Source organism: Lolium rigidum, chromosome 3 (assembly GCF_022539505.1).
Source record: "Lolium rigidum isolate FL_2022 chromosome 3, APGP_CSIRO_Lrig_0.1, whole genome shotgun sequence".
Lineage (NCBI taxonomy): Eukaryota > Viridiplantae > Streptophyta > Magnoliopsida > Poales > Poaceae > Lolium > Lolium rigidum.
Window position 1 is genome coordinate 253117388 of NC_061510.1, and position 26573 is coordinate 253143960.

At 45.0% G+C, this 26573-nt stretch overlaps 2 protein-coding genes across 2 annotated transcripts; one reads left to right on the plus strand and one right to left on the minus strand.

Annotated features, from left to right (window-relative positions):
• Positions 1 to 5963: 5963 nt before the first annotated feature.
• LOC124696377 lies at positions 5964 to 6798 on the minus strand. Its single transcript, XM_047229115.1, has 2 exons — positions 6536 to 6798; positions 5964 to 6212 (listed from the first exon to the last, which is right to left on the minus strand). Exons 1-2 carry the CDS (start codon positions 6692 to 6694, stop codon positions 5964 to 5966), a joined length of 408 nt encoding a protein of 135 aa, XP_047085071.1. The 5' UTR covers positions 6695 to 6798.
• Positions 6799 to 17062: 10264 nt separating this feature from the next.
• On the plus strand, positions 17063 to 20045 carry LOC124703300. The gene is made up of 2 exons (XM_047235526.1): positions 17063 to 17653; positions 19670 to 20045. Exons 1-2 carry the CDS (start codon positions 17483 to 17485, stop codon positions 19784 to 19786), a joined length of 288 nt encoding a protein of 95 aa, XP_047091482.1. The 5' UTR covers positions 17063 to 17482; the 3' UTR covers positions 19787 to 20045.
• The last annotated feature ends 6528 nt before the right edge of the window (positions 20046 to 26573 follow it).

Consider the following 26573-nt stretch of genomic DNA (forward strand, 5'->3'; position numbering starts at 1 on the left):
GTCACATGCACGGTTGGTAGGTATAGTCGGTATATCTGATTTTTGATGTGTTAACAAATCAACCTTTGTATTCTAGTTCGAGAACCTCCTTGCTTTCTCAAAATACGAATTTGGCTCAGGATTGTTCCTTTTTAGTTCCAGAGCTTCTCTAAACTTGGAAGCCACACTTAGCAGGTTTCGATAGCAAGACTCAATACAATCGAGTCCGTAGTGTCTACCGATTTCGCCACATCCCCATTTTTATCTTATTTGAGACGGATATTTTTGTGTAATTTCATCCATCTCTTAGTTTTCTTTTTGAATCATTGAATTTATCACTCGACGAGCTTCGACTCTATTTGAGATCCTTAAATGACCTCTTAGTGAGATTTTACTTTATATAAGAGATATAGATATCAAAATGTGTTGTATTCCAAAAAAAAAATTTATAGGGTGGGCCCTGCTGACCCAGTGGGTCACTCCGTGCCGGCCCCATCTACTCTATTTCCACATGAGGCCGACCCAAGTGGCCCAACGGCCCGGGCCCTGTTATTTTGGATCGGGTCAAAGGATCCGATGAGCTCACTTCCCCTTCTTTTCCGTCCCGTCCGGGCTCTCTCCCGGGTTAGCGCTAGGGCGGCGGCTGCTTCTACACTTTTTTTTCTCGATCCCGATCGGCGATCGCCATGGCAGACATCCCATCTCGCAGCGGCGCGCCAGAGCGGGAGAAGACCGTCGTCTTCCCTGATTGGGTGATGCTGGATCGCACCGGCCTCGCAAAGTGCCACGACGACCATGCCGCTGCCGCTGCGGCTGTAAGCAAGGACATCACCGCCGTTGCATTGGACACGACCACCGGCCACTCCTGCTACTTCTCCTTCACCCTCGTGGATCCTCCAAGAGTCTCTTACCTCAATCTCCACTGGCCGCCTCCCCCCGCCAAGTCCGTGTTCCCCACCCGTCCCTACGTCCTGGCAACCGACAAAAACACCTTGCTCCTCAGCATCGACCCTCACTGCAACCAATAATCGTCAGATCTGTTCGTCTACACGGCCGGTTCTCCCTCCTCTGCGCTGCGTCTCCCTGCGTTCGTTGATCCTGATGTCTGCGGGACAAGTTTGTGTACTTTCAGCCTAGGCATCCTGCGGCTCGAGGATGACCGCTACATCGTTTCCGACCTCATTGTCCCCGCCAAAAGAAAGGTCATCAGGCGCACCAACTGCAACTATCCCATATGGGCCAAACTCCGCGTCTACTCCCCCAAGACAGGAAACTGGAAGATCATCGAGAGGCCTATCCCCCAGCTGCACGGCCAGAGCAATGCCCAGTTCCCCAACCTCTGGTCAACCGACGGTGTGCTCCCTTTCGACGGCCGTTTCCTGTGCTGGGTCGACTACTTCAGCGGTGTCGGACGCGGATTTGTGCAGGACCTGCTAGCTGACTTCTCCAAGAACCACTCCTCTGCGCTCCGCTACGTGCCTTTCCCTGGAAAAGAGTACCCTGATAGGGTACGGGTCGGAATGCTCTGCCCGGGGAGATTCAGAAGAGTGTCAATCAGCAGAGGCGCGATGCGGTTCGTCCACGTTGACAATGAATGGCACGAGACTACCCAAATTGGAGTGAATAGCATAAAACCACCACATTGGTGGCGAAATTTACGAAAGACCACCACTTTTGGTTTGCGGGACAAAAAACCACCACATTTGAGTTGGTTTTTTGCCGAACACCCAAATGACGAGTTTGCAGCGAATTGACACTCAATCTGACCGGCCGACCCCACGAACCGTGCCGACGTGTCAAAACATTGACGGGAGGAGAAAACGGCCGTTGCCGTTGCCGGTCGGAAGTGGGCCCCGCCGCGCGCCCGGATAGGGTTAGGGTTTGGACGGTCGGGACGGTCGGCGCCTCTCGTCTCTCCTTTCGAACACGGATGGCGGCGTTCACCGCCGACTCGGAGGATGGCGGCGGTGGCGGCGGTAGCCGCCGCGGCGGCGGTGGCGGCGCGGTCCGAGGCGAAGCCGGCGGTGGCGGCAGCGCTGCCGCAGGCGGCGGTGGCGGCGCAGTCCGAGGCGGAGCCGGCGGTGGCGGCGCAGGCGGCTGTGGCGTCGCACGCGAGGACGTGGCCGCGGTGGGGCAGCCGTCGCCGGAGCAGAAAGCAGCCACCGCTTTTGCGAGAGCCGTGGTCGCTTCACCCCGCAAGACCCGCCCACCGGTGGGCGTCGGTGTTCGGCGGCGGCGTAGAGTAAGCTCACTCCTCTCTCCTCCCCTGCCACGGGTGTTGTAGATTCTTTGCACTAGACATGATAGGCGTCGAGTAAGCTCGGCTTGTCATCTCTGTCTAGATAATATGAACAACTATTTGCGGTTTGGATGATGATATCCGGGAGATTAGATTTAATTTTAGTGGTGAAGATAATTTAGAGAGGACTATTAGCGAGTCGGACATCACCGTGTTGAATTTGCTAGCTCTGGTAGAACAACGTGGCTATGGCATCAGAGACTACATGTACTATGTTAAAGAAAGAGGCAAAGGGAAGGAAGGAATGGAGGTAGTTGATAGCATGGCAAAGGTACATGAAATGCTTGAGCTTTATGACAGTGAGAAGGTACTCAATATAACAGTGGTGAAGGACAAAGCGGAATGGCCAATTGGTTTGAACTGAGAAGATGTTGAAGCTACAAATCTAGTTGATGTCCCTGTTGTGTTGTCAGATAACAAGACAGGGGTCAATTTCATGGCAAAGGAAGTGGAGGAGGTGTATCCAGTGGCAATAGACTACAGTGATGTTGTGTACATTGGTACACAACACAGCAGCACCATGAATAAAGGGAAGGGAAAAGAGGTTGCTGAATCAGATCAAGATGAAGACTTGGAAGATGGATATGACAATGATAAGGAGGTAAATGATAATGAGGTTGGTGAATATGAGGCTGAGTACATGTACTATGATGGTGAGTACAGACTCGAACTAGCAAGCAGTGAGAGGGAGGCAGCTATTGAAGCAGATTTGGAGCTAATGAGGGAGTTTAGGAAGAAGAGGCATGCAGCACAAAATGCGAGAGAATGAAGAAATAATGGAGAAGCTGCAAAAAATGAAAGAACAGAAGGCTGACCCATTTCTTCATTTTGAAGGTGACACCGATGTTGAAGAGATATTTTCACCGAGAGGAAGATTCGGAGGTTGAGGAAATTACGGAGAAAATCATCCCACCGAAGAACAAGGCAGCAAAGTGTGGTCCTACTAGTAGCTCACATCATGAGGTGGTTAAATTTGAAGAAGGAAATTATTTCATGCCCACATCCGATGAAGAGAGTAGCCACGATGAGGTTGCGGACGGTGATGATGATGGGTTTGTGTCAAAATTTGTATCCGCCAGTGGAAGGAAGAGGAGACTGAAGAAAATGAAGAAAAGAGTTTGGTATGATGAAAACAGGGCAAACCCACATGAACAGAGATAGGTATGAAGCTTTGTTTCACCGATGTATACCGGTTCAGGAGGGCTCTAAGGACATACCACATAGCTCGGCTTAGGAACTTTCGATGCTGGAGGAATGACAGGTGATAGAATCATAGTTCTTTGTCCTAGAGCGAGAAGATGGTTGTCCCTTCTACATCGGTGCCTCAAAGATTGCACATGAGAAGACTTTTTGCATAAGGAAAATTTTAGGGGTTCACACTTGTATTGCCTCCGGACAGCACACAAAGGTAACTATTGATTGGCTAGCCAAACGATCCGAGCGAGCTGTTAGAATTGATCCAAACACAACTCGTTGACACACTCATTGACAATGCAAAGCGAAGTGGGGTGTACCGAGTTCCCAAGAGCAAAGCTTACTGAGCAAGGAAGCGAGGCATTTGCTTGTTGTTATGGGTGACCGAAGGCACAATACACTAGGTTGAGGGACTATCTTCGAGCTGTCCTTGACACTAATCCTGGCGAGTAGGTGTATTGTGACAACAAAGAATTTAGTGGAGCATCCTAGCACAAACCCAAGGTTTCATGGGTTATTTTACTGTCCGAATGCATCAAAGGAAGGCTTTCTTAATGGTCTGCAGGCCCTTCATAGGTAATTATTCTTGTAAATGCATTACTTTTTTCCTAGCGAGTAACTTTTCTTTGTTATCTTACCCATACAATGACACGGGGGTAGATGGATGCTTCATTAAATTGAGCACCGGCCAACAAATACTTGCTGCAACAGGTAGAGATGGGAACAATAACATTTTCCCTATTGCATTTGGTGTGGTGGACAAGGAAGACACTGCCAGTTGGTTATGGTTTTCGACTCAGCTTAGGTACCTGTATTGGGGAGTCCGGAAAATTTGGAATGTACACAATTATTTCGATAGGCAAAAGGTTAGTGCGGTAACATATATTTTGTCTATTACGGTTCATTTCTCTTTCCTTTAAAAGGAAACAAACAGTAACAATTGTTTTGTTCATGTTTGCAGGGACTTCTCAAAGCTGTATCACAAGTGTTCCCACATTCTCCTCAGAGGTTCTGTTTGAGGCACATTTATGCCAACTTCCAATCTGCTGGATTCAGAGGGCCAGAACTGAAGAAGCACATGGATGCGGCTAGTTATTGTTACACAAAACCAGAATTTGACAGAGCAATGGATGCTATGAAGGCAGATTGTGAGGAGGCTTATAATTGGCTCATGCGGATTCTCGTAGAGACATGGGCCGGGCATGCTTTTGATACAAACTGCAAAACAGATCTTGTTGTGAACAATATTTCAGAAGTGTTCAACAAAATGATCCTGGATGTGAGGAACAAGCCTATCAGAACAATGCTAGAAGGGCTAAGGAATAAAATCATGGTAAAGAACAGTGGGACAAGAGAGAAGACAGAGAGAACCAGATGGGAGATCACTCCACACTATACTGAGAAGTTGGAAGAAGCAAAGAGGTGGTCAAGAGAATGCACTGCAAAGAATTGTGATGTTGACTCGTGGCAGGTTAGCAACAGCAAAAGAAATTGTGCGATCAACCCGAAGAACCACACTTGCACTGTAGGAAATGGGATATCATCGGAATACCTTGCGGTCATGCGATTGCTGCAATTATGAAAGTGAGACAAGCATCCGAGAGGACTATGTACATGAGTTCTTCAAGAAGCCACTTGTACAAAGAAGCCTACAAACATGTTGTGTACCCCGTGCCTGGTCCGGATGATTGGAAAAAGACTGAGACTGATGACATAGACCCACCTGTTTTCAGAGAGAAGCCAGGAAGGAAACAAGTTAAAAGAAGAAAGGGACAATTTGAAGTTCCAGCACCAAGAGACACCTCTAGGATGGCCAGTATTACTTGCAGCAATTGCAAGGTTGTTGGCCATAGGTACACTAGTTGCCAGGCACCTCTGAAGCCAGAGCTGCAAGTTAGGAAGAATAAGCACCAGGTAAAAATATTTGTATGCTTAAGCCATGTACAGTACTTGCTTTTGAACAATATTCACTTAATTTGAATGTTTATAGAGTACAAGGCAAATTGATGAGGCACCTCCAGTAGCACCAGCACCTCCACCAGCACTGCCCCTCCAACGGCAAGAGCGGCTCCAAGAGGCGGAGCGACGGCAGGCTCCAAGAGGCGGATCGGCGAGCAGCAGCTCCAAGAGGCGGAGGAGCGAGCAGCGGCTCCAAGATTTTCTCGCACCAAGAACAACCGAGTGCTTCGCTCCCGATGTCCCAAGGAGGGTTAGTGGAAGGAAAAGACTTCTGACAGGTAGGATGAAGGGCTATCTGACAGCTGGGAAGTTTACATATCGCCAGGATCCACCTGCCCCTGCTCCTGATGCATAACCTGATGTTTAAGCATGTTTAAGACTCTGTTGTCAGTGCATTGGTCCAAACTATGTTGTCATTTCAAATTTGAGACTATGTTGTACTGTATGGGTGAAACTATATATATGTGTGCACCTGTTAAGACTATGTTCTAAAATGATGGTCCAAACTATCTTGTTGATCATGTATGTTGTTTCATGTATGTTGTTTCAAAATCTTGCTGATCATGTATGTTGTTTCAGCATAGTCCTCACCCTCATACTTCTTCTCCACCTTTATCCTCTCTTCATTCAAATCTTTCACAATCTTGCCATTCTCAATCTTCTCATCCAGCAGTGCATTGTGCATGTCATGGTACATTCCCCACAGCTTCAGCAATGTGTTCTTCATTGGCTGTGGCCACTCATCATCAAGCCAAGAGTGGAAGCCACAATTCTCAATGTACTCGCATCTTAAAGTTATTTATTTCATCGGTACTACATAGCAGACATCGAATTATTCACACAAATGGACTTATTCAGAGTTAATGCTTGTTATTTCAATTATTCATAGGCACTGGACTGCATTTATTCATACAAAAGCAACTATTTATTTCTTTACTACTACATAGCATACATGCAATTATTCACACAAATGGACAATTAGTACTTCATAGCTACATCTAATTAACATGGCTTGCCATTCTTCTGTGAGCATTGTATCGATCAACTCATTGCCAAATTAGAAACAGAGCTACTGCTACAGAGTTCGAAGTGTGAGCAACATACCCCTTCCACAGAACACATGTAGAAGCGACGGCCGGTGTTCGTTCCTTCAAAAGCGACACGCTTCACCGGCTCCTTCTGGTGGAGGCGGCACACCTCCGGGCAACCTGCCGCCAAACCCGTGAAGGTTGGTTCGTCCCAGCTGTCTGGGCAGTAGTCCATAGGTGCGAAGTCCTAATTACAAACAAAACCTTCTCAATTCCACCAAATCGACCAGAAAAGGAGAGGAAATTGACAAAAATCAAAATTCCCAAATCTGCCCAAACCCTAACCCTAGATGCGAGTAAAGAGGTACTTACCCCCGGCCGAGAAAGAGCCGTGCTCGACGACTCGCCATCGTTCCAACCGGGCATTGACGGCCGGCGGGCACAAAATGCGGCGGTGGCGGCGGCAAGAATTGCGGCGGCGGCGGCGGGAGCGAAGTGACTGGAGATGAGACTGAGGGAGAGTGACGGGAGGGAGAGTGACGGGAGGGACAGGTCGTAACCCTATCTGGGCGCGCGGCGGGGCCCACTTCCGACCGGCAACGGCAACGGCCGTTTTCTCCTCCCGTCAATGTTTTGACACGTCAGCACAGTTCGTGGGGTCGGCCGGTCAGATTGAGTGTCAATTCGCTGCAAACTCGTCATTTGGGTGTTCGGCAAAAAACCAACTCAAATGTGGTGGTTTTTTGTCCCGCAAACCAAAAGTGGTGGTCTTTCGTAAATTTCGCCACCAATGTGGTGGTTTTATGCTATTCACTCCCCAAATTGACTATGACTGGGATTACGTTGAAGGGCCTGAGAGAAAGGAAGAGCCACCTCGTCGTGGTTCCAAGATCACCATTTGGACTCTGAATATGGTGGATGGTGGTGGTGACTTCAAGTTCTCGTGGGAGGTGCATCGTGTTATCATCCTGGATTCTCTTTGGGCGCAACCTAGTTACCAAGCTGAGCATATGCCTCAGCGTCTTCCAGAGTTCCCATTAGTCAGTGTAGACGACCCGGATGTCCTGTGCTGCCTGGTAAGGGAGGCGACATATATTGGCAAGGCATGGATGATCATGGTTGACATGAAGTATGCACATCTGCGGACGTGTACTCCATATATCAATGAAAATTTCTGCTCTGCTGCGGGTACGGTTCTAACCATCTTTAATGATCAGCCCCTACTTCCTACCGTCTTCTCCAGTGGCTTTAAAATGCCAGCAGGTAACTAGAAGCTCTTAATATTCAATCCATTTTACGTTCTTCTTTCTTACATATTACGTACCATGGTTGCCTTTCCTTAGCTTTCTTTTGTATATGGTAGTATATAGCACTGCAAGTAGCTATGATGCAATGCATATGCTGTTGGATAATTAAGCATAATTTTCATGATTAATTTTAGAATATTAAGCATAATAACTACTAATATGTGAAACTCGAACATATTAGATCCATTAATCAACATGAATAGTAGCAGGACAAACGGTACAACATTCATCGCTAAACATATCGAGATACGTCGCACATACCGATCTAGTGGAGGTGGCGGTGGCGGTGTAGCAGATGACGTCGCGATAGTAACGTTGTTGATGGCAACGTTGTTGACGACGGGTCGAAGTAGACGGCGTTGAAGACGACGGTAGGCAGCACCGTCCGACTTGGACGGAAGGCGACCCGTGATGAAGAACTTGAGCAGTCGCGCAGAGCGCTTCCCAAAAACCTAATTCGCCGTCTCCCGTACAGGATCGCAAAGGCGAGCGGTTCCGGAGACCTGCTCTCCCGTTCGCCGGTGCACGCCGGCGGGCGGGATGGAGTAGGCTACGATGGCGGCGCAAGCAGAGAGAGGTGGAAACCCTAACTCGTGTATATGGTGTGTTTCTGCGGTAACCGGGCAAGAGATTATATAGGCTCGGGTAACCCTACATAACGTGGGCCACACCCACGTCGCACCCGATCGTGACGTGACGTGACGAGCAAGGAGGAGGAGGAGCGCGCGTGTACCACTCCTATTCTCACTCACTTACTAGTGGTGGAACAACCCACCTTATAAGATGGTCTAACTTCCTCCTAACTTTCCATGTGGGACTAAACTTCCCACCTCTTGCCACTCTCTAGTGAGCTGCCACCAACTTGAGCTTAAACTCACATGTCTGCCAGTAAGTGGGCTTTAAGATTTATAGAAAAATCTGAAATCTAGTATGGACCACTAAATGTGGACCCAATATTTCAACATATGCTTCTAGGTTGGGTGCATGATTTTGAAGGGTAATTAAACTGTGACTTGAGCTCACGCTTGATAGCTAGTGTATGTTGTCTGTTCTCTGTACGGATCTCTTTGAAATGTCCAGATTTGCTAGCGCACAGGCACCTAGAAATCCTTTAAAATCCAGGCAATTTTCTGGTCATTTGGATTTTGTGCGCCGCTGTTCATTTTTTTCTTCTTGTTTTCTTATTTAGCAAAATAACCAGGAGTCTGTGCTATAGGTAGAGCAATTCTCTCCCACAACGGTTTCTATACCCATACTGCTCTATTGATCAGGATTGTTTGCGTTATGTTATTCCGTGTTGCTTTACTCTTGGTCCACCAAACTATCAAATGTGTCACGAAACAAACATGATGAACAGGTTTAGGGAAAACCTTCCCTGCCCATGTACAAGTAGCTCTGTATGCCAGTCGAGATACACCGGCCCAGTTGGCATAGTCACGCGTAATTGCCACATATGAAACAACTCTTGCACAGATCGCGGCACATCCGCCGAAGGTCATGATACCAGGCTATCTGTAGCCCGGCCTCTATATCGCTACACTCATTTGTCCTTCTGCTATAAAGTTATCCTTGGACAGTCTACAATCATCTAATTCTCCTTGTAGGATCTTTTGCTCTTAATGGGTCTGTCCATTTTTTATGCATGTGTAGTTCATGATTTATGACGTAAGCTCTCAATACATATTTTTCTGTGCATTCTCGTCACTTGTCATATCGCATGTTACCTTTGCAGCCATACAGCCACCACCTCGCTCCTATAATGGTTGTTTGGTTTATTGGGTTAACCTTGTGAATCATAGTGTATGTACCATTTGTTACGTCTTGTTACCGTTATCGCTATCATCATCGTTATCTTATCGGGTTATCTGTTTGAGGATCATGTTACATGCCTTATGGTTATAATATGTTGGCGAGAATCATGATTATTTTAGTTGTTAATAATTGAAATTGCTAAGCAGGGGCATCGATGGGTCAAATGTTTTGTATTTGTGATGGCTCAATTGACCCTAGGACCCGAGTTCTTATTATGATAGTACGCTCTAATCAACACTACGACTCGTCCAGTGGCCACTTCGTAACGTTTACGTTTGGTTCTTGCGTGCGTGTAAGCTTGTTCCGACTTTACTTTTGGGAAAGCCCCGTCGCAGCCCATTGTTTCTTGTACGCACGTATAGGTTTGTGACATGCATGTTCATCGCATGCTGAAGCGGGTTAGTCTCCCCAATGTGTGCTCTGACCCGTGGAAGCCGTTCTCGCAAACAACTATGTTCGTCTAGGAGATTCGGCCGGTCTTCTTCATAGTTTTAACTTAGTTCGGTTGTTCCTAGACTTTGTTGTACACTTGTAGTGAAGGAGAGTGCGTGTCGTGGTGTCTTTTCTTCGCTCGGTTGGAGGATTGATTATGCGCGTGGGCACTTTTGGGCATCCTTTCAGGATTAAATCTTTTCGAAAAACTGCGTCCACGAACTTGAAGCTGTATGACTCGATCAAAGAAAAATTTCACATGCTATCTTAATATTGATAACTTAGTAACTTAGTAAGTCAGCACAACTTCAACAATAACCTTTTAAAATTTACCAACCGTGTGAGTACCTTTGAAGACAAGTACGATGAAATGGACAATGTTAGCAAGATTACCCTTCCAGCTTGACCTTAGCAGGGTTATGGACACCATCGCTTACCTTCAACACTCTTAGTCCCATTTGTATTATTATCCATACTCGAATGCTATTTCTCTTTCTGTATGATTGGTATCTTTATATTATATACATTTGTATTCTTGGCTCATTGGAGTCGTTATTGTATGTATGTTTCTTCTGAATCTATGGTGGACTTGTTGTACCCTAGGATTCTGGGGGTGGAGACAAGTGAGCATGCACTTGAACCCATAGTTTTAGCTAAGTTCTTGTTGTATGATGTGTTTTTTAATCACATACTAACCATATGTATTTTGTGCTATAATTTGCAGTGCAGCCTGCAAAAAGAAGACGTCTGGTGAGGCCAGCATTGCAGCACCCAATACTACCAGTGCAGCAGCCTCAAAACCACAATTACCAGTGCAGCAGCAGCCACCAAATATTACCAGGTGACTGAAACTTATTGGATTATATTAGGCTGCTAGGAACACCTGCGGAGCTTTAAACTGTCACAACCATACCGAGCCTGTATGACAACGACCCGAACTATACACAGAATGTAAAGCCTGGGTGTAGACTAGGTAAAAGCCCAGTCTTTCGAGTTTGTGAGCGTTTCCGTCAGAAGGAAGTCGTGGAAAGGTCAAATCAAAATGACTGTTTTTTGTTGTTGCGCGTAACTGCCGTGCTGTCTGTACTAAAGTTACGACAGAGTTTCGCACGTAAGTTCTGGAAAAGCAGACTGCAAGAAGTTGGTTAGTTTTTCTTAAAATTATGTATCAGAATGAACAGAGAAATTTCGTTACCTTTCAAAACTAATTAAAACACTTTCAAAACTAATTAAAACATTAGATGAAGTTACTAAAAGTTTGATGCAAGAAGAATGACACAAATTGTATCAAAGGACTGACCTGGCATTCATGAGTAGTATCAGGGGAAGCAGGGTATCATGCATATGATATTTCAGGATGTTTCTAACGTTCACCCCAGCTGATTAGCTAGTTTTCACTGAACTGAAAAAAATGGAATGCGACGCATGGAAGGATTGTCTTGAATTTCCCAAGGGGCATATTTTTTAACCCACAGGCCACGGTATGTTTCTATTTTAACATGCATAAAACTCAGATTGATAGAAATGGTTTTCGGGGTTTCCTCGGTCAGAGAAACTACCGTGCACACAGTGAACGGGTTAGCGCTATACTTTTGAATCTATATTTTGTTTCATACTTGTGTGATTATCTCACAACTACCCTGGGATAAAACGGAACTTTCCCTGCCAGTATTCCTTGGGGACTTTGTTTCCAAAGTACAGTAACAAAGGCACTCCTGAAAGCAAATATCAAGATTGAGCCCAGGTAAAGATTCTTTCCCTCATTCGTCTAACTTCTCTCTCTTTCTATTTTGTTAAAATTCCAGTGCTTTGTTGCTGCATCGAAGACGAGTAGAAGATTGAGATGTAGTAGTTGGGATGCAGGTAAGGGAATGGTAATGATTTTATCTTACGTGAATTGATGTTGAATATAATTGCCTAGTCTCTTCCAAAAGTTTGGTCTTTTGGTTGTACTACCTAGAGCATGCAATTTCACATGGTATCGGAGTTAGGATCTTGAGTTATCCTAAAAAATGTTGTTGCCCCCCTCTTGACCATGTATAGGCCTCTTGGGCCATACATCTCTGTTTACACCTGTTGGCTTGTTTTCCTATCACACACGAGGAGGGTGTTGAAGTGTATAAGTGAATTGGCTAGCTCTTTTCATTAGATTGGCCTTTTGAAATAGTTAGTTAGTGCATCAAGCTTAACATGGTATCAAAGGCAGGTTTTCGAGATCAAGTCCTCATTTTTTTTACAATTTATTAAAATTGTTGTTGTCCCCCCTTTTATCTACGTATAGCCTCTTGAGACATACACTCTGACTTGTCTTTCCAGCACACGTGGAGGGGGTTGTTGAGTGTATAAGTGGATTGCCTAACTCATTCAATCAGATCTGTCTTTTGGAACAATTGGTTAGTGAATGAAGTTTAATAGTTATGAGTGCCATTTTATTATCTAAAAAATTGTTAGGACAAAATCCGGTTAGACCATACTACTTAGTGCAGTAAATTATAGTGAAGAAATTACGTTTTAGGCATGTTAAACCTGTCAAATACTCAATTTCCTTTAAGTCAATTTCCCTTTGCTGGATGTGTGTTAAGAGACACGTTCAGATTGTTGAGGAGGTTCAAAAGAAGGGCTGGGTAGACCGGCAGAGTAGCTTCAAAAGAATCTTTGGAGCATCTTTTTTGATGTGAAATATGGAACTTTATTAAAACACTATCGCAGCATAATCGCAGGCTACCAAACCAGAGACGAAGTCTGGAGCATGCTCAATCCACTCCGAGATCGGCAAGCTCCATCTTCAGCCATACTGCGCGAACTCATGGGCACATTATATTCACGATGACAGAAAATAATCTTGTCGAAATTTAATAGAGGATCTCCTAGCTTCACGTAGCAGGACTCCGAAGTCTGACAGGTCATACTCCAACGTCTTCAGTGCTTGAACCAGTGTAGATAAATCTGATTCACAAATCACCATGTAGGCTCCCAGCCTTGATGCTCCGTCAATCGCAGCCAAACAGGCCTTCGCTTTAGGATGTATAAAAGAAGACCGCACCTGCTCAATTTTTCCAGCAGCAGAAGCTAGAAAATCCCCTTTGTTCAGGATCTTATCACGCACCTTCTCAGGGAGCTGATGGTAATCACTCCCTGATGCTTTTGCTTGGTGCATGTTTTTGGTGGATTAAGTACAATGTGATTCAGGATCTTATCGTGCGCTTGCTTGCTTTGCCTGTTCATGCTCTGTTGGGACCAGTGAGTGATCTGATTAGCGGGAGTCAAGTGGTGTTCAACATTTTTGTTCCTTTCTAGATAGTGCGCATATTTGGGCAGACACTGAATTTCAGCTAGCCCGTGTGAACTTTGCCTGCTACTATCATATTCTGCAGATGTCTGCTGGATGCATGGCTGGAGTGAAACCAGGGCTGAGAAATTGCTGCAGGGGCAAGTGCTGTCGGCATTATCTGCCTTCGTGCATCTTATCCAGTTGCTTCTTGCTCTCTGCGTCATCCAATTTTGAGCGTTGGAAATGGCAGGTGACGTTACAAAATTCTCAATCTGCATGCGTCCGTTTCTTGGATCAGTTTGGTTGACAAAATCCATGCCAAGTCTGAGTGCGCGTGTGCAGCTCAATAAATATAGTCTGAGTTCGTGGAGTGTGCAAAACATGTGAACTTGCAAGTGGTTCACTAGTTGCCAGTGGCCACTTGCGATCACTCTGCCTGCCTAACTTAGATTTCCCCCCTTTCTGTGGTGTTGCGAAGCGAAAATTCTATGGTGATGCGGACATGGTTGTCCATTAGGTTGTTGCCGTATGACGAAAGCTCAGAAGATATATTTTTTCTTGACTTGGCTGGGCCACTGTAGATGAAATATGCAGATGTGCCCGGAGAATTGGCAGATACTCCGGGAACCATCAAAGCCATATTTTTAGATGATGATAGCTTTGTCTTTGCGTGCTGTATGGGGCATGCATCTACATGGAGTTGCATGCCATGTCTGATGTTAGTCGCCAAAGGAAAAGCGATGGAAAGGTGCACATACCTGTGGGAAATGCAACTTGTAATTCCTTCCTGAAGAACGAAGTCGCATGTCTTGTGTATGTTGAAAGGTTTGGAAATCAAGCCAAGTCTATCCCTTCGGATATGGGCATGACCCTTTGCAGCTATTTGTAGCAGCACTCTTCGTTGTGCAACTGCTTAGTGTTATGGTTGGAGCAGCTGCAGTTTTATTATTCTGACAAAAATTTGGTAGAGTTATGCTATATATACTGGATTAATCCACGTTGCTAAAATATCGTCGACCAAAAAAGAGCATCACACAGTTGCTCCCCTTGTTGCCGATTAATCTACTACTCCCTTCGAATTCATATGAGTTGTCGATATTGCTGATTTAGTAGTACATAAAGTTATGCTACTAAATCAACGATGAAAGTATGAAACAGAGGGAGTAACTAATAGAACTACATGTTTAGACTAAACGTGGAGACTCTGCTTAGAGATCTTGACACTAAATGCTACTAGAAAGAAGCTCCTGAATATAGAAGGACATGGCGTTTCTTCACCCGGGTGCATATGCAACCTTTATTTGAAATAGATTTTAACATTTTTTTAAAATATATGTCTTGTGTATATCTTGACATGTTACATGCTTAAAAAGATGTTTCAACAAAAACCGACATGTTTTGTGCTGACGATTCTTGGTGCTAAAATAATCCATTTCTTGAGATACTTTTTTTTTTCTTTTTTTACATATCGCACAAAAAATATTGGTTCTGCACACATAGAACATGTTTCTCTACATACGATTTTTTTAAAATTTTTAAATATATTTTGTACATATAAGGTGCATATGCATCCGGGATCAGTTTTGAGTTTCCGCTGAATATATCCTCTTATATATGTAGCCGCCTTGGGGAAATTCAATTCGGCTCCCAGGTGCGTATGCTCCCTCTACCAAAAAAACATATTTCAAAATGTCAAAAAATTTGGATAAAAAATTCTGCATGTACATCTCCATAATGTATGTGCATTCGCTAAGTTTCACGAAAAACCAATATTTTTTGTGGTCTATGTAAAAAGGAGAAACTTTATCTTGTGAAAAGCATTATTTTTAGCACTGAATTTGTCTTTTTTACACACGTCACATGATAATTCGATTTTTTATGAAACGACTTTGTGAGCGTGTAGCACGTGAAGATGTACGTACAAATTTTTTATTTCAATTTTTTGAAATTTAAAATGTTCATAACATGCATTTCAAAATATAGGGAGCATATGCACCCATGTTCTAAAACACCACTCCCGCCGCCTTGCGTCTTGTGTTGGGCAAGTATCTCAAACTGTACTTTATCCTCTGTCATTTTATTTATACTGAAACATGGATTATTTTCTTTCTCTTTACGTTGCGAGGTGATATTCCATTTGGTTAGGTTGGGCCGGGTTCGTATGCTGATCGAGCTTGTACCCGACACAACCTATGCTGCACATGGCTTACACACCCTGACCGAGCTTGTACCCGACACAACCGAACCCACGTTCTCATTCGATTTCTTCCTGGAACTGATGAACCGGTCTCATCAGTGACGACAACGATCTATGTACCTGCAACTTCAACTCTACCTATACGCCGGTAGCTGTATCCCGTTCATCATCTCCGGAGGAAGGTAGCAGCAGCTGGCTAATGATCGGCAACTGATTGTGCTCTCCACTACTGAACTGATATAAGCAGTAGTTGGGAACCACTCATCGCCTATTATATGCCTGTGTTGACATTCAAAAGCAAACAAACAATCAACACGGTGGGATTAGACTAATCATTGACACTCTGGATGATTGTCAATGCGGCACCGATTAATTCCTTCTCTTTGGAGTGGACTCTCGAACAAGGTTGTGGACTCATGTTGGAGTTTAATTCCTACAATAATTTTGGAAGCGGGAGAGATTATTTTGAGCGAGGAAAATTGGTGGTCAAATCGATTTGTGTGATATAAGAGGCAACTTACTTACTGTACTTACTTACACTTCAAGTAAAGTAATAAAAATCTAGTATATAAGTCGATTGACGCAGAGCCTAAGGCGTAGTCTCCGTTTTGAGAAAACATAGGAAAACTACAGATGCTGAAATGTTTGCCCACCTTCTAGAAGGTCATTGCTTCGGAAAGTTATTCACCACGAGCAATAATCTTTTGAAAAAATAAATGAAAATATACCGCAAGCAAAGCAATGGTGCAAGACTTGGACATTGGCTCAGCAGGTGATACAACCTTGAAGCCTAGTAGGTATGGAAAATAAAATAAAAGTAAATATGATAGAAGATCATTTTGATCCACGAAAGTACATCAAGGCTAGATCTTCACTTCATTTCACTTCATTTCTCTTAATTTTATTTTTTCGACTCTAGTTCACACCACCATCATTGGAGCTTTTTTGCACTCCCTCTTTTACATATTACTTCTCGTTGATTCAATAAATTGTACAAAATTAACGGCGGCTAGTATATAATGGAGGAAGTATCTCAACTTTTATGAAAAAAGAGCTAAACATACATCCTATTAACGAATGGACTACACCTCTTTTCTAAGGCTGGTCATAGTGCTAATATCTTCACTAGTATCATGCACATTGATCTAACAAACATATTGATATTGTAGTTAATTAAGGAAGAGAGAAGAGATTAGAGTATATAGGTGGATACCCTATCATAGCGCATATCGCGAGAAATGTTAATGCCACACAAATCTTATGTTGAGTACACAAATTTGCATTTAGATTTTAAAAAGTAATAAATATAGTATAACCATGATACTACCCATTACAAAGATAGTATATATACAAATATCATGTGCATGATACTATTATGTGATATTTAGCGCTATGACCAGCCTAAGAAAAAACCGAATGGGCAACGTTTATTGTCGGATTTCCAAAATAATTACCACGTCGCTGACACGTGGGCCCAGAAATCCGATGTCACTGACAGCCTTGTCTCCTTCCGTCCCCTCCCCGCAGGGGCCTCTTCCTATCTTCGTGTCCCACCGCGAATTTCTCCTCCCCTCTTATTTCCAAAAAAAAAAAACAGTTTCTTCCATCTTCTTCTTCCTCCTGCCGCCGACGGGATCCAGGGTTCGCCCGGCCGGCGCGAACTCAATAAAGAAATCCGCCCTCACGTCGCTCGCTTCCTCGGGGCCTGAGCTGCTTGCCGCTCCTCCATTAGAAAAACTAGGGAAAAAGCTCCATTGCCGAAAAGCCGCAGGCGTTAGGTGGTGCGTGGTGGTGGTGGTGCGCGCTAGTCAAAGACGAGGGGAGGAGGCCGGTCAGGGAACAATCCACATCCATCCACCCACCAACCTGCTCCCCCCTCCTCTTCTTCCTCCCCCATATCCCTAGTCCCCTCCCCCATTCTCGCCGCGCCGCAGCACGCCAACCAGAGGGGGAGTTCTTGCTTGATCCCCGGTCGATTCCCGTGGTCCATAATTTTCGGGAGAGATGTGCCCGCTGAGGGTGATTCTCATCTTCCTCTCCGCCACCATCGCCGGCTTCTTCCTCCTCCGGAACCTCAACGCCGAACCGGACCTGTTCCAGGACGACGACGCCACCGCTGCCGCGGGGGACGACGGCGAGGAGTCGCCCAGGGACGCCGCGCCGCTCCATTACAAGGTATTGCTGTCACCTTGCAGTTACCTTTTGTGCTTTTCTAATCTCAGCCCACATTACCACAATCCTTGTAGTATCATTTTATTTTTGGCTGGTTCTTTCATCGAAGATTTTCTAGGCCTCTGTACATACAACTATAGTGAAACTAAGCCCTGTGCATTGTGCCTGCTAATGAGCTGCTAATTTTCATTTCCAAATTAGCCATGGTTAATTTCAAAAGCGCACCCTTGAGCGCGCGCAATCGTGCTAGGTGTGCACATATGCGAGGTAGGCGCTAGGCAAGGCAGAGGCAAAACTAGAAATTCATGCCTAGCGCTTTTCTGACCCCCGAAATTAGCTGAGGACATACTTCAAGACGAAACACACACACACAAAAAAAACGTTTTCTCGCTCAACAGAGATTCTTAATGATGAAGCGTTGACACATTGTTCCGCTTCCGGACTAATTGTTAGTGGCTTAGCATATCGTTCAGAGACGCCATATATAAGATAGCCTCACACTTATTTACCCACAGGAGTATCTTGTTGATAGTGGTGAGTTGTCACTTCATAGGTCGATACTTGCAGGCTATCAAGGTGTGCTAATTCTGCTTTTCTGGCGCTAAATGGTGCAAACAGTGAGAAGGGATGGATACTCTTCTGGTGTGTGTTTTTGACAGCCAGGAGCTTATATTACTAGAACAGCCGAAGCTCTGTCTTGCAAGATACACTGCGCTAGGATCCCTGAGTTTGGTACACCCAGAACTCCAGCAGGATAGTTGCAGAAGACTTTTTTGCAGTTACAAGGGCAGCCATATTGGCTTGACGCTTAACAAACAGTCCATCAAAAGAGGTAAAAAGCTACTGAGCCGTTGGACCTCGCCCTTGTCGTCAACCTAGATTTCCACAGATTAACCAAAACTAGAGAATCAGTTTCGATCACCACCTTGGTTAGCTTCATCTGAATTGCCAGCGCCATGCTGTCACGACAGGTGCACGCTTCAGCAGTTACAGCATCCGAGATTAACTAAGCCTGGAATGTTCTGAAACTTTTACGAGACTACCTTATGTCAAGGTTGCAGCCTTACTCACATCTTCTTTTTCTGTCGCATCAGGTGGTCTAAAATATGTGTGTATTCATACTCCTTTCTGATGTAGAATCCATACTTACACCAAATAATATGCACTGCATACACATATCTGGAACGGATATTCAGACAAGTTCTGAGATAAGGAGGAATGGGCCAAGTATCCAAACATTTCCTGTATGTATGATGGAAAAAATAGTTAAGCTAGAAAATTCATGGTTAACTGACGTGTACTGGCGCACAGTTGATATCTAGTTGTTAAGTGTCTTTGAATTTAGGGTTGAACGACAATTCTCCATTATGTACAAGATTTTCAAGAGAAGTGATTCATATTGCTTCTGTGATGGGTATTGGTTCCTTTTGACTGAAGGATGCTTGCATGATAAAAATAGCTTTACTCTTCTTCACACACAGGGCAACTTTGTTAACAGTGGTCATATGCGACTTCATAGATATACTACAGCCGACATATTTGTGCAAATTATGTCAGTCTCCAGTGTAGTGGTGGATACCTTTTTGCCAATCCACCAAACCTTCCTCATTTGGATTTTGAATTTGTCCAGAGAATTCAGCATGTCAAGGTTGCAGCCGCATTCATACGTTCTGTTGCTCTCACATAGCGCTATCTAAAATAACTGTGTTTTACCTCTTTCCGGATATAGCATCTAAACCTATAATAGATATTATTTACTGTATATGTTTATCTTGAGCTTTATGCAGACATTATGTGAATTCCTGCTCAATGGGTTAAGTATTCAAATAGTTGATGTTTGCATATTTACTTAGCTAGCTATGGTTACCATTGATGGAGAGTTGGTAAGTGTCAATATACTCAAGAAGAAGATTGAGCCACAGTTTCATGTTGTGTACAAATTTGCAAGAAATGTTCTTATGGCTATTTTGTATTGAGATTTGCCCCTAAGACTGAAGCACCATTTGCTTGCAAATGTAGGTTGCATCCGCTGCGAAGACAGGATTCTGGACGATGGTGGACATGGCAAGTGGGCGGTACCTTTGGAGGACCCTTGTCGCATCACCGGCGAAATCTGAATCAGAGAAGGCCCGGTGACGAAACAACATCATCTATTTCAAATTCGTGTAATTGGAGTGCCCAGAATGGGGTAAATTTGCATGATATATGTTGTAGTTACATCTTGCGTGTAATGAGGCGGCAGTTGTAAACACGGGGGATATATGTTGAAGTAGATGTGCAAAATTGATCATGTGTGAACCTTGTGTCATATACGTGTAAGATGGGGCATTGCTTGGCAGCCCCTGGGAGTATGGTGTGTGTGGGTTTCAAACTAAATTTGCATGTTTTAAATTTTTGTTTCTACCTTGGCCATGTTCAAAGCACCAGTTGCAATATGTATCAATTTGTGATGTGGGATCCAATAATTTGCTGAAATAAAAGCTGGATTTTGACCTTTGGTAACCCGAAGTTTCTGAAGAAATTGGTGCTCCAAGTAACTGTGCTTTTGAGTTGTCTTCCTGGATTTTGTGTTACCTGTGATGCTAGCTGTTGCAAACCTTGTGAGCAGAGAGCTGTTGCAAACCATTGATGGAGTAATACCTATAGATCACACAATTGCTGAATGAATGCATCCTCTGGGTAACAACATTCCCGTTGCTGTCTGTCAGTCTCCCAAATAGCAAATGAAACATACATGCTGATGTCTTACCAATCTTCTCCAGTTTTTTAATTGCTTTCAGTAGCTGGACGGTGCTTTCTTTACTTCTCTTCTCGAGTACTAACATTCGCACTGCTCTCTGAATAAATTCCCAGCACTGTCTCCGGCCTCCCTGATTCCTCCCATGTCGATCTACTCGGAGCATCATCCAGGCACGCGAACGGGACAGTTGCAAGTCGAATGGAATGAACTGTGTGCTTTTATCCCGTGAAAATCGGATCAACATACGATTTCACGGACATTGCTCCATGGTGCACAGACATGCTTGAAAATGCATCAAGGCCCAACTTCTCAGCTAGCAGCTGTTCGAGAGAAGAGAACCGCAATACCTCCCCTCACACATCCTTCATCTGCAACAGGCCTTTGTTTAGCACGTTGCTCTGGCAGCCACCGCCTGTTTCAAGTGATGCTTCATAGATTTGGTTCTACCGGAATCAATCCGCGTCTCTCACATTTGACGAGAACTTAAGACAATGCGGTTGATTGGTATTCATGCATGTCACAGATGATTCTCTTCCACTATTCAAGTCTATCCAAAGCAGGAGATGTCACAATTCTAAATTGCGTCGTCAGACATGTAACATAGAGTTACAAAATTCAGACATTCAGAGGTGGCCGAGACGAGCGACATAATTTAAATACATGACATTTTCCTTACAGAACCAATAAAGTTGCATGACATTCCAGGATATCCTTTGTTTTTTACTATTCACATGTCTTATGTCTCATTTGCAAACCATGAAAAATGTCGTTTCTTTGCAAAATTTCATGTGCGCGCATAGAAAGTTGAGATAAACATGCGAAAGTTTTTTCTATTTTTTTTAACATTTCTAAAACTGATATCTGGATAAAGGGAGCATATGCTCCCAGGATTGTGAATTTCCGATCATGTTGCCAGATAAAGTTCCGGACAAGGTAAACATCTACATGTCGTAAAATGGCAAGTTTAATTCCCCGGTAACATAATTTTATTCATATTTTCTTTATGATCAGCGGAGATTCGTCGCATCAGGCATCTATCATATGGTAGATGGCATAAGGCATCAAGGAAAGAAGCATCTGTGTTGGAAACCTGGTACATCAACAGTTCATAGCTTTCAACAACTTGGCATAACTTTGATTTGTTTGCTGAATAGGTAAGTTACACTAATTTAACTTCTGAAATGTCGTTTGCATGGCTGGCTAGGAAATTGAAGATAAAAATGAGCTGATAGGGAAACCTTGCAATAAATGAAAAGGCCGTGTGCATCGTATCGATGCAGAGGCTGGGCGATGCCCCATTTCGAAAAAAGAGCTGATAGGGAAACCTGACACCCATCATCAGATCTATCTCAGCAGTGGATTGTACTGAAAAGTCCATACTGGTAGAAAGCTTCCAAAGTCCAAACCAACCTGTAATCATCACTAGATATCTCCGGAGATCTTCACACTGAGGCAACAGCATTGGCATTAATCAGCGCTCTGCATATCTCTTTCTTGTTAAAAAACATGAGACGTCGTCATTGGTAGTGGCGTAGTGCTAAACATTTTTCTTTCGGGGAATAGGTAATGCTAAACTTGCTAGGGACTTTCTTTCTCACATAAAGGGAGCGACCAATCATGTCATCGTGCCGCAAGCTAGCGTAAACACCATTTTCAAACTTCGCACCATTTTCGAAAATAAATAAACCTATACTGATTATTTGTCAGGAATGCAGCGACGGGAAACATCTCTGTGAAGTTAAGCTACTATAGAAACATTACTCTACTTTGCCTTGTCATGGGGAGCAAGAATAAGAACAAGCTTTGATAGAATGATAGGTACAATACTCGTACAAAAAATGGACTCCAATCATTACATGACTAATCCATGGTCGTCCAACTTTGCAAATCAACCTGCGGTTGTTTTACCATATAACCTACAAAGTTCCAACTAACCAACCAAATTTAAATTTCCTCGTTGCGACAGTAAGATATATATTTTTTTTAAACGGAGGCAAAAGCTTTGCAAGACTTTCGTTTCTGATATACGGATCGAGATGCATTTCATCAGGCATTTATCATGATTCATAGCATTGCAGAATCATCAAGGCAAAACCAGATTATAAACCGGAACAAATTCAGGGTCCGGGCTTTTTGGAGAACCTGGTGGAGAGATGCTTCTACCAAAAGCCGTTAGAGAAGCCGAAAAGAAGTGGCCATTTGGAAGTATAGAGATGGTAAACCTAGAGGGGGGGTGAATAGGTTTCTACAAGTTTTAATTCTTTCTTTGCAATATTAGGCTTTGCGGAATATAAAGGTGAGCCTAATGCAAACTAGGTGAAGCAACCTATATGAGGATACAACTAACTCGAGCACGAAGGCTCTCACAGGCGAGTTAAATCACAAGTAAGGAGTTCGGTTAGAGATAACCGATAGCACGCGGAGACGAGGATGTATTCCCGTGTTCCCTTGCTTTGCAACAAGGTACGTCACGTTTGGAGGGGTGGAGGTCCCACGAAGGATTCCCCACGCCACGAAGGCTCACCCTATTCTCCGGAGCCTATCCCACGAAGGAATAGCTCACTCACTTGTGGTAGACTTTGAGGCAGCCTCCAAACCTTCACAATCTTGCCCGGAGCAAATCCACAGCCCGCATGCTTCCGGACTCCTCTTGCCCACCTAGGGTTTCCAAGAAACCCTAGGAAGCAAGCTTCTCGATGAATACAAGGGGGAATGAGATTTGGCTTGGTAGAACAGTAGATCGGGTCCTCCTCTAGCGATTCCCCGGAGGGATTTGAGTTTGGGTGGAGGAGGAGGTAGATCTGAGGCTTTTGGTGTTTCTAGCAATGGAGTAAGAGAGAGAGAGAGCTCAAGAACAGCTTGTAGTGTAGTTCCTAACTGTTCAGAGGTAGGAGAAGACCTATTTATAGTGTTCTTCGAAATATGGCCGTTGGTCACTTGCCACCTCAGCTTTTTCCTCGAGAAACCCGGTTGACCGGGCCACAGACCGGACAGCCCGGTGGTGAGGCCGGTCAGACCGGACCAGTGACCGGACGCTCTTTGCTGGTCCTGGAGCTCCTCCGGTTGGCGGCCGGTTGGCGCCCGGTTGGCGACCGGTCGACCGGGCCGTGCGCCGGACCCGCCGGTCAGTAGGCCGGTTGACCGGTCGGCAACCGGATTTCTTATGTTCGGTGAAGACCCGGTTGGCGGCCGGTCGACCGGGTCGTGCGCCGGACTTCCCCGGTTGGCGACCGGTTGACCGAGTTGTGCGCCGGACAGTCCGGTTGCTGGCCCGGTTGGTCCGGGCTGCAGACCGGATTTCTGCTGTAGACCCCTTTTTGATTGTTGTTGAAGTGGGGGGGTCTCCTTTAGCCTTCTTGTTCCTTTGATACACCATTTATGCCTCATTGCCTAATACCTGAGATTATCCTTACAAACATATTAGGCCAAATACTCTAGCACGGTGTCATTGTTACCAAAATAATGGATAAGGGTAAAATACCCTTACAATCTCCCCTTTTTGGTATACGATGACAAACCGAGCTAGAGTCACAAATAGATATTATGATAAGCTCTAAACCTAGATTCCATATAAGATATTACGACAGCTCCCCCATAATGTGTGCACTTGGAGAATTTGCGTTTGAATGCAAAGTGCACCATTTGTGGAACATGAGAAGCTCCCCCAATATCTTTAGGAAACAAGCATGGTATGAAGATGTGCATATCAAGATATATAAGCATAACACACATAATCATCCTAACATAGAGTAGCACACATAATAGTCGTCCATACATATCCATACACGAATTATTGGAAGTAGCAAATGGTTCTTGAAAACTCAAAGCAAATAAGCACAAGGCATATAAAATCCAAATAAAGCAACTCCCATGGCTTGTGGCAATCAAAGAACCCCGTGGTCCTAGACTCTACTCTCTTCTCCCCCTTTGGCATCGGAACACCAAAAAGGCGAAGAAAAGAGGAGAGATGCTATCGCAGTCATCAGTAGATCTCATCCCCGGTGGACCATGAGTACTCGTCATTGCCGCGTGCAGCCGCATGACTCTCATCCTCATCACCATCATCATCAGCAGGGGTAGAGGCACGAGCAGTCCTAGGAGGGATGGCACCATGAGCATATACAGAGTAGTCGAAGTTCTGGAGCATCTCATCGGTAAGGGAGGCATCTCCCACCGAGGCGCTACCACGGGCTCCATCTCGAGGTCCGGGAGGAGGAACAGGGTGGTTCCGTGAGGCCATGAACTCATTCCAGCGCCTCCGTGTCTCCTGGGTCATAGTAAAGGTCTGATGTGCAACATCATTGGTGTTCTTGCACATTTGCCACATGCTTGAGAAGAAGCGAGCAGCACCATGCTTGGAGCGCTGAGAGTAGCTGCAGCTAGCATCATGATCATGGCGTTCCTTGGAACGGCGCTCAGTGGAGGGCGTCATGGAGGGAACGTCCGGACGAGTGGCCTCCTGAATAGGTATCCTGAATGGGTCCATGATGAATTTTTCACCAAAAACGTTGAGAGGAGCGGGGACAATGTAGTTGATGAGCCGCTGAACATACTGAGCATAGTTGGGAGTCATGCGCTCCATAACCGCACGCTTCAGCTCACAGTAGATAAGATCACACCCATCAATCTTCCTTCTCCTGTCAGGATGGCAATAGTACATCAGAGTTGAGGTGATAGTTCCTGACTTCACTTGTGTCGCCAGACTTGCTGATGAGGCTTTCACGGAACATCTTGGCAAGAACAAGGTATGAGTAATACATCCCAGAGATAGTGGGAGGTCCAGGTGTAGGGTTCGCAGGATAGCAGAAGGAGATGTCACCCTTAGTAAGCTTGGACCGGGAATGAATCTTGTACCCGGGATTACGATCACCACCACAACCCATGGCCGCACGGAACTGAGAGTAGGTGCATGAGTACTTTTCCGTGCCAGTCATCCAGGTGATGGTGCGATCCTCATCATCATGGAAGAAAACGGTGCAGTGGAACTGACGGACTAGGAGAGGACAGAAGGTAGGATCCTCTTGGTGATCATCAGGCTTCAGGCACACAAAGTCATACAGGCCCATACCCTTCAAGGTTTCAACCACAAAGCGGTACTTTGTGGCTTCATGCAAGGCAAGCTCTTCAGGGTTGATGGCCTTGGGCAAGACAATATCACCATGCTTCATAAACTCATGAGAATCATAGTAACCATCCCATAGGGCTGCTTGTGTCTTGGTCCAGAAAAACTGATCCCCTCGAAGGTAAGTCCGTTGCTCAAAGCTATACGGATTCACCGTCCTCATTTCCTGCCACTCAACACGGTTTGCATGCCCAGCATTGATATTTGGCACGATTTCCTCATCCTGTTGGGCGGCATGCTTATCCTTTCTCTTGCCACCAATAGACTTGTTTCTACCCGCAGCTGAGCTGCCAATGTCAGTACCCTGCTGAGCTTGAGGGGGTACGCGGCTACTAGAACGGCGGGGAGGATCAGCAGTACGTCCTCTCTTGGAAGCATTGCCACGTGCCTCACCACTCCAACTACCTGTGAATGAGAAAAATAGAGCAGGGATAGCAGTGGGGTAAGCGTACATGTCATCAATAAGAGGGAAGCCAAAAAGCATAGCATATATCCAAGTGTATCGATGAGATTGTGCGAAAACTGGGCAACCCGGCGCACAGGCCGGTCCAACCGGGCAGCCGACCGGACGAGCCGGTTGGCGACCAGTTGACCGGGCCACACGCCGGGCCGGGCGGTTGAGCGGCCAGTCGACCGGGCTGGTGACCGGATCTGTCGACTTGTAATGTTTTGCCCAGATTTTCTACCACAAATTCATGCAAAAACTCATAAACTTGAATATAGACTATAGCAATAGAGTGGAGTAAGTGCATTGTGTTGTGAGACACTCTAAAGGCATGAGGACTTACAAACCCTAACCCTAACCCTAAAATTTCCCCAAAATTTGTCAAAAATGTGCAATGTGTGAGGGGGACTAGAGGATAGGGAGAAAGATTGATCACAATACCCGAAGACATGGTCCTCCTTGATCAAGAGAGCAAGAAGAACACGAGGTAGGGATTGAAACCCAAGAACTCCAAGATTTCCCAAAATAGCTTGAGAGGGACCAAATCCTTTGGTGGAGATGTTCCAAGGGGCCCGATCTATGGTTTGGTGAAGTTTGGGGGGGGGTTCTTGTGGTG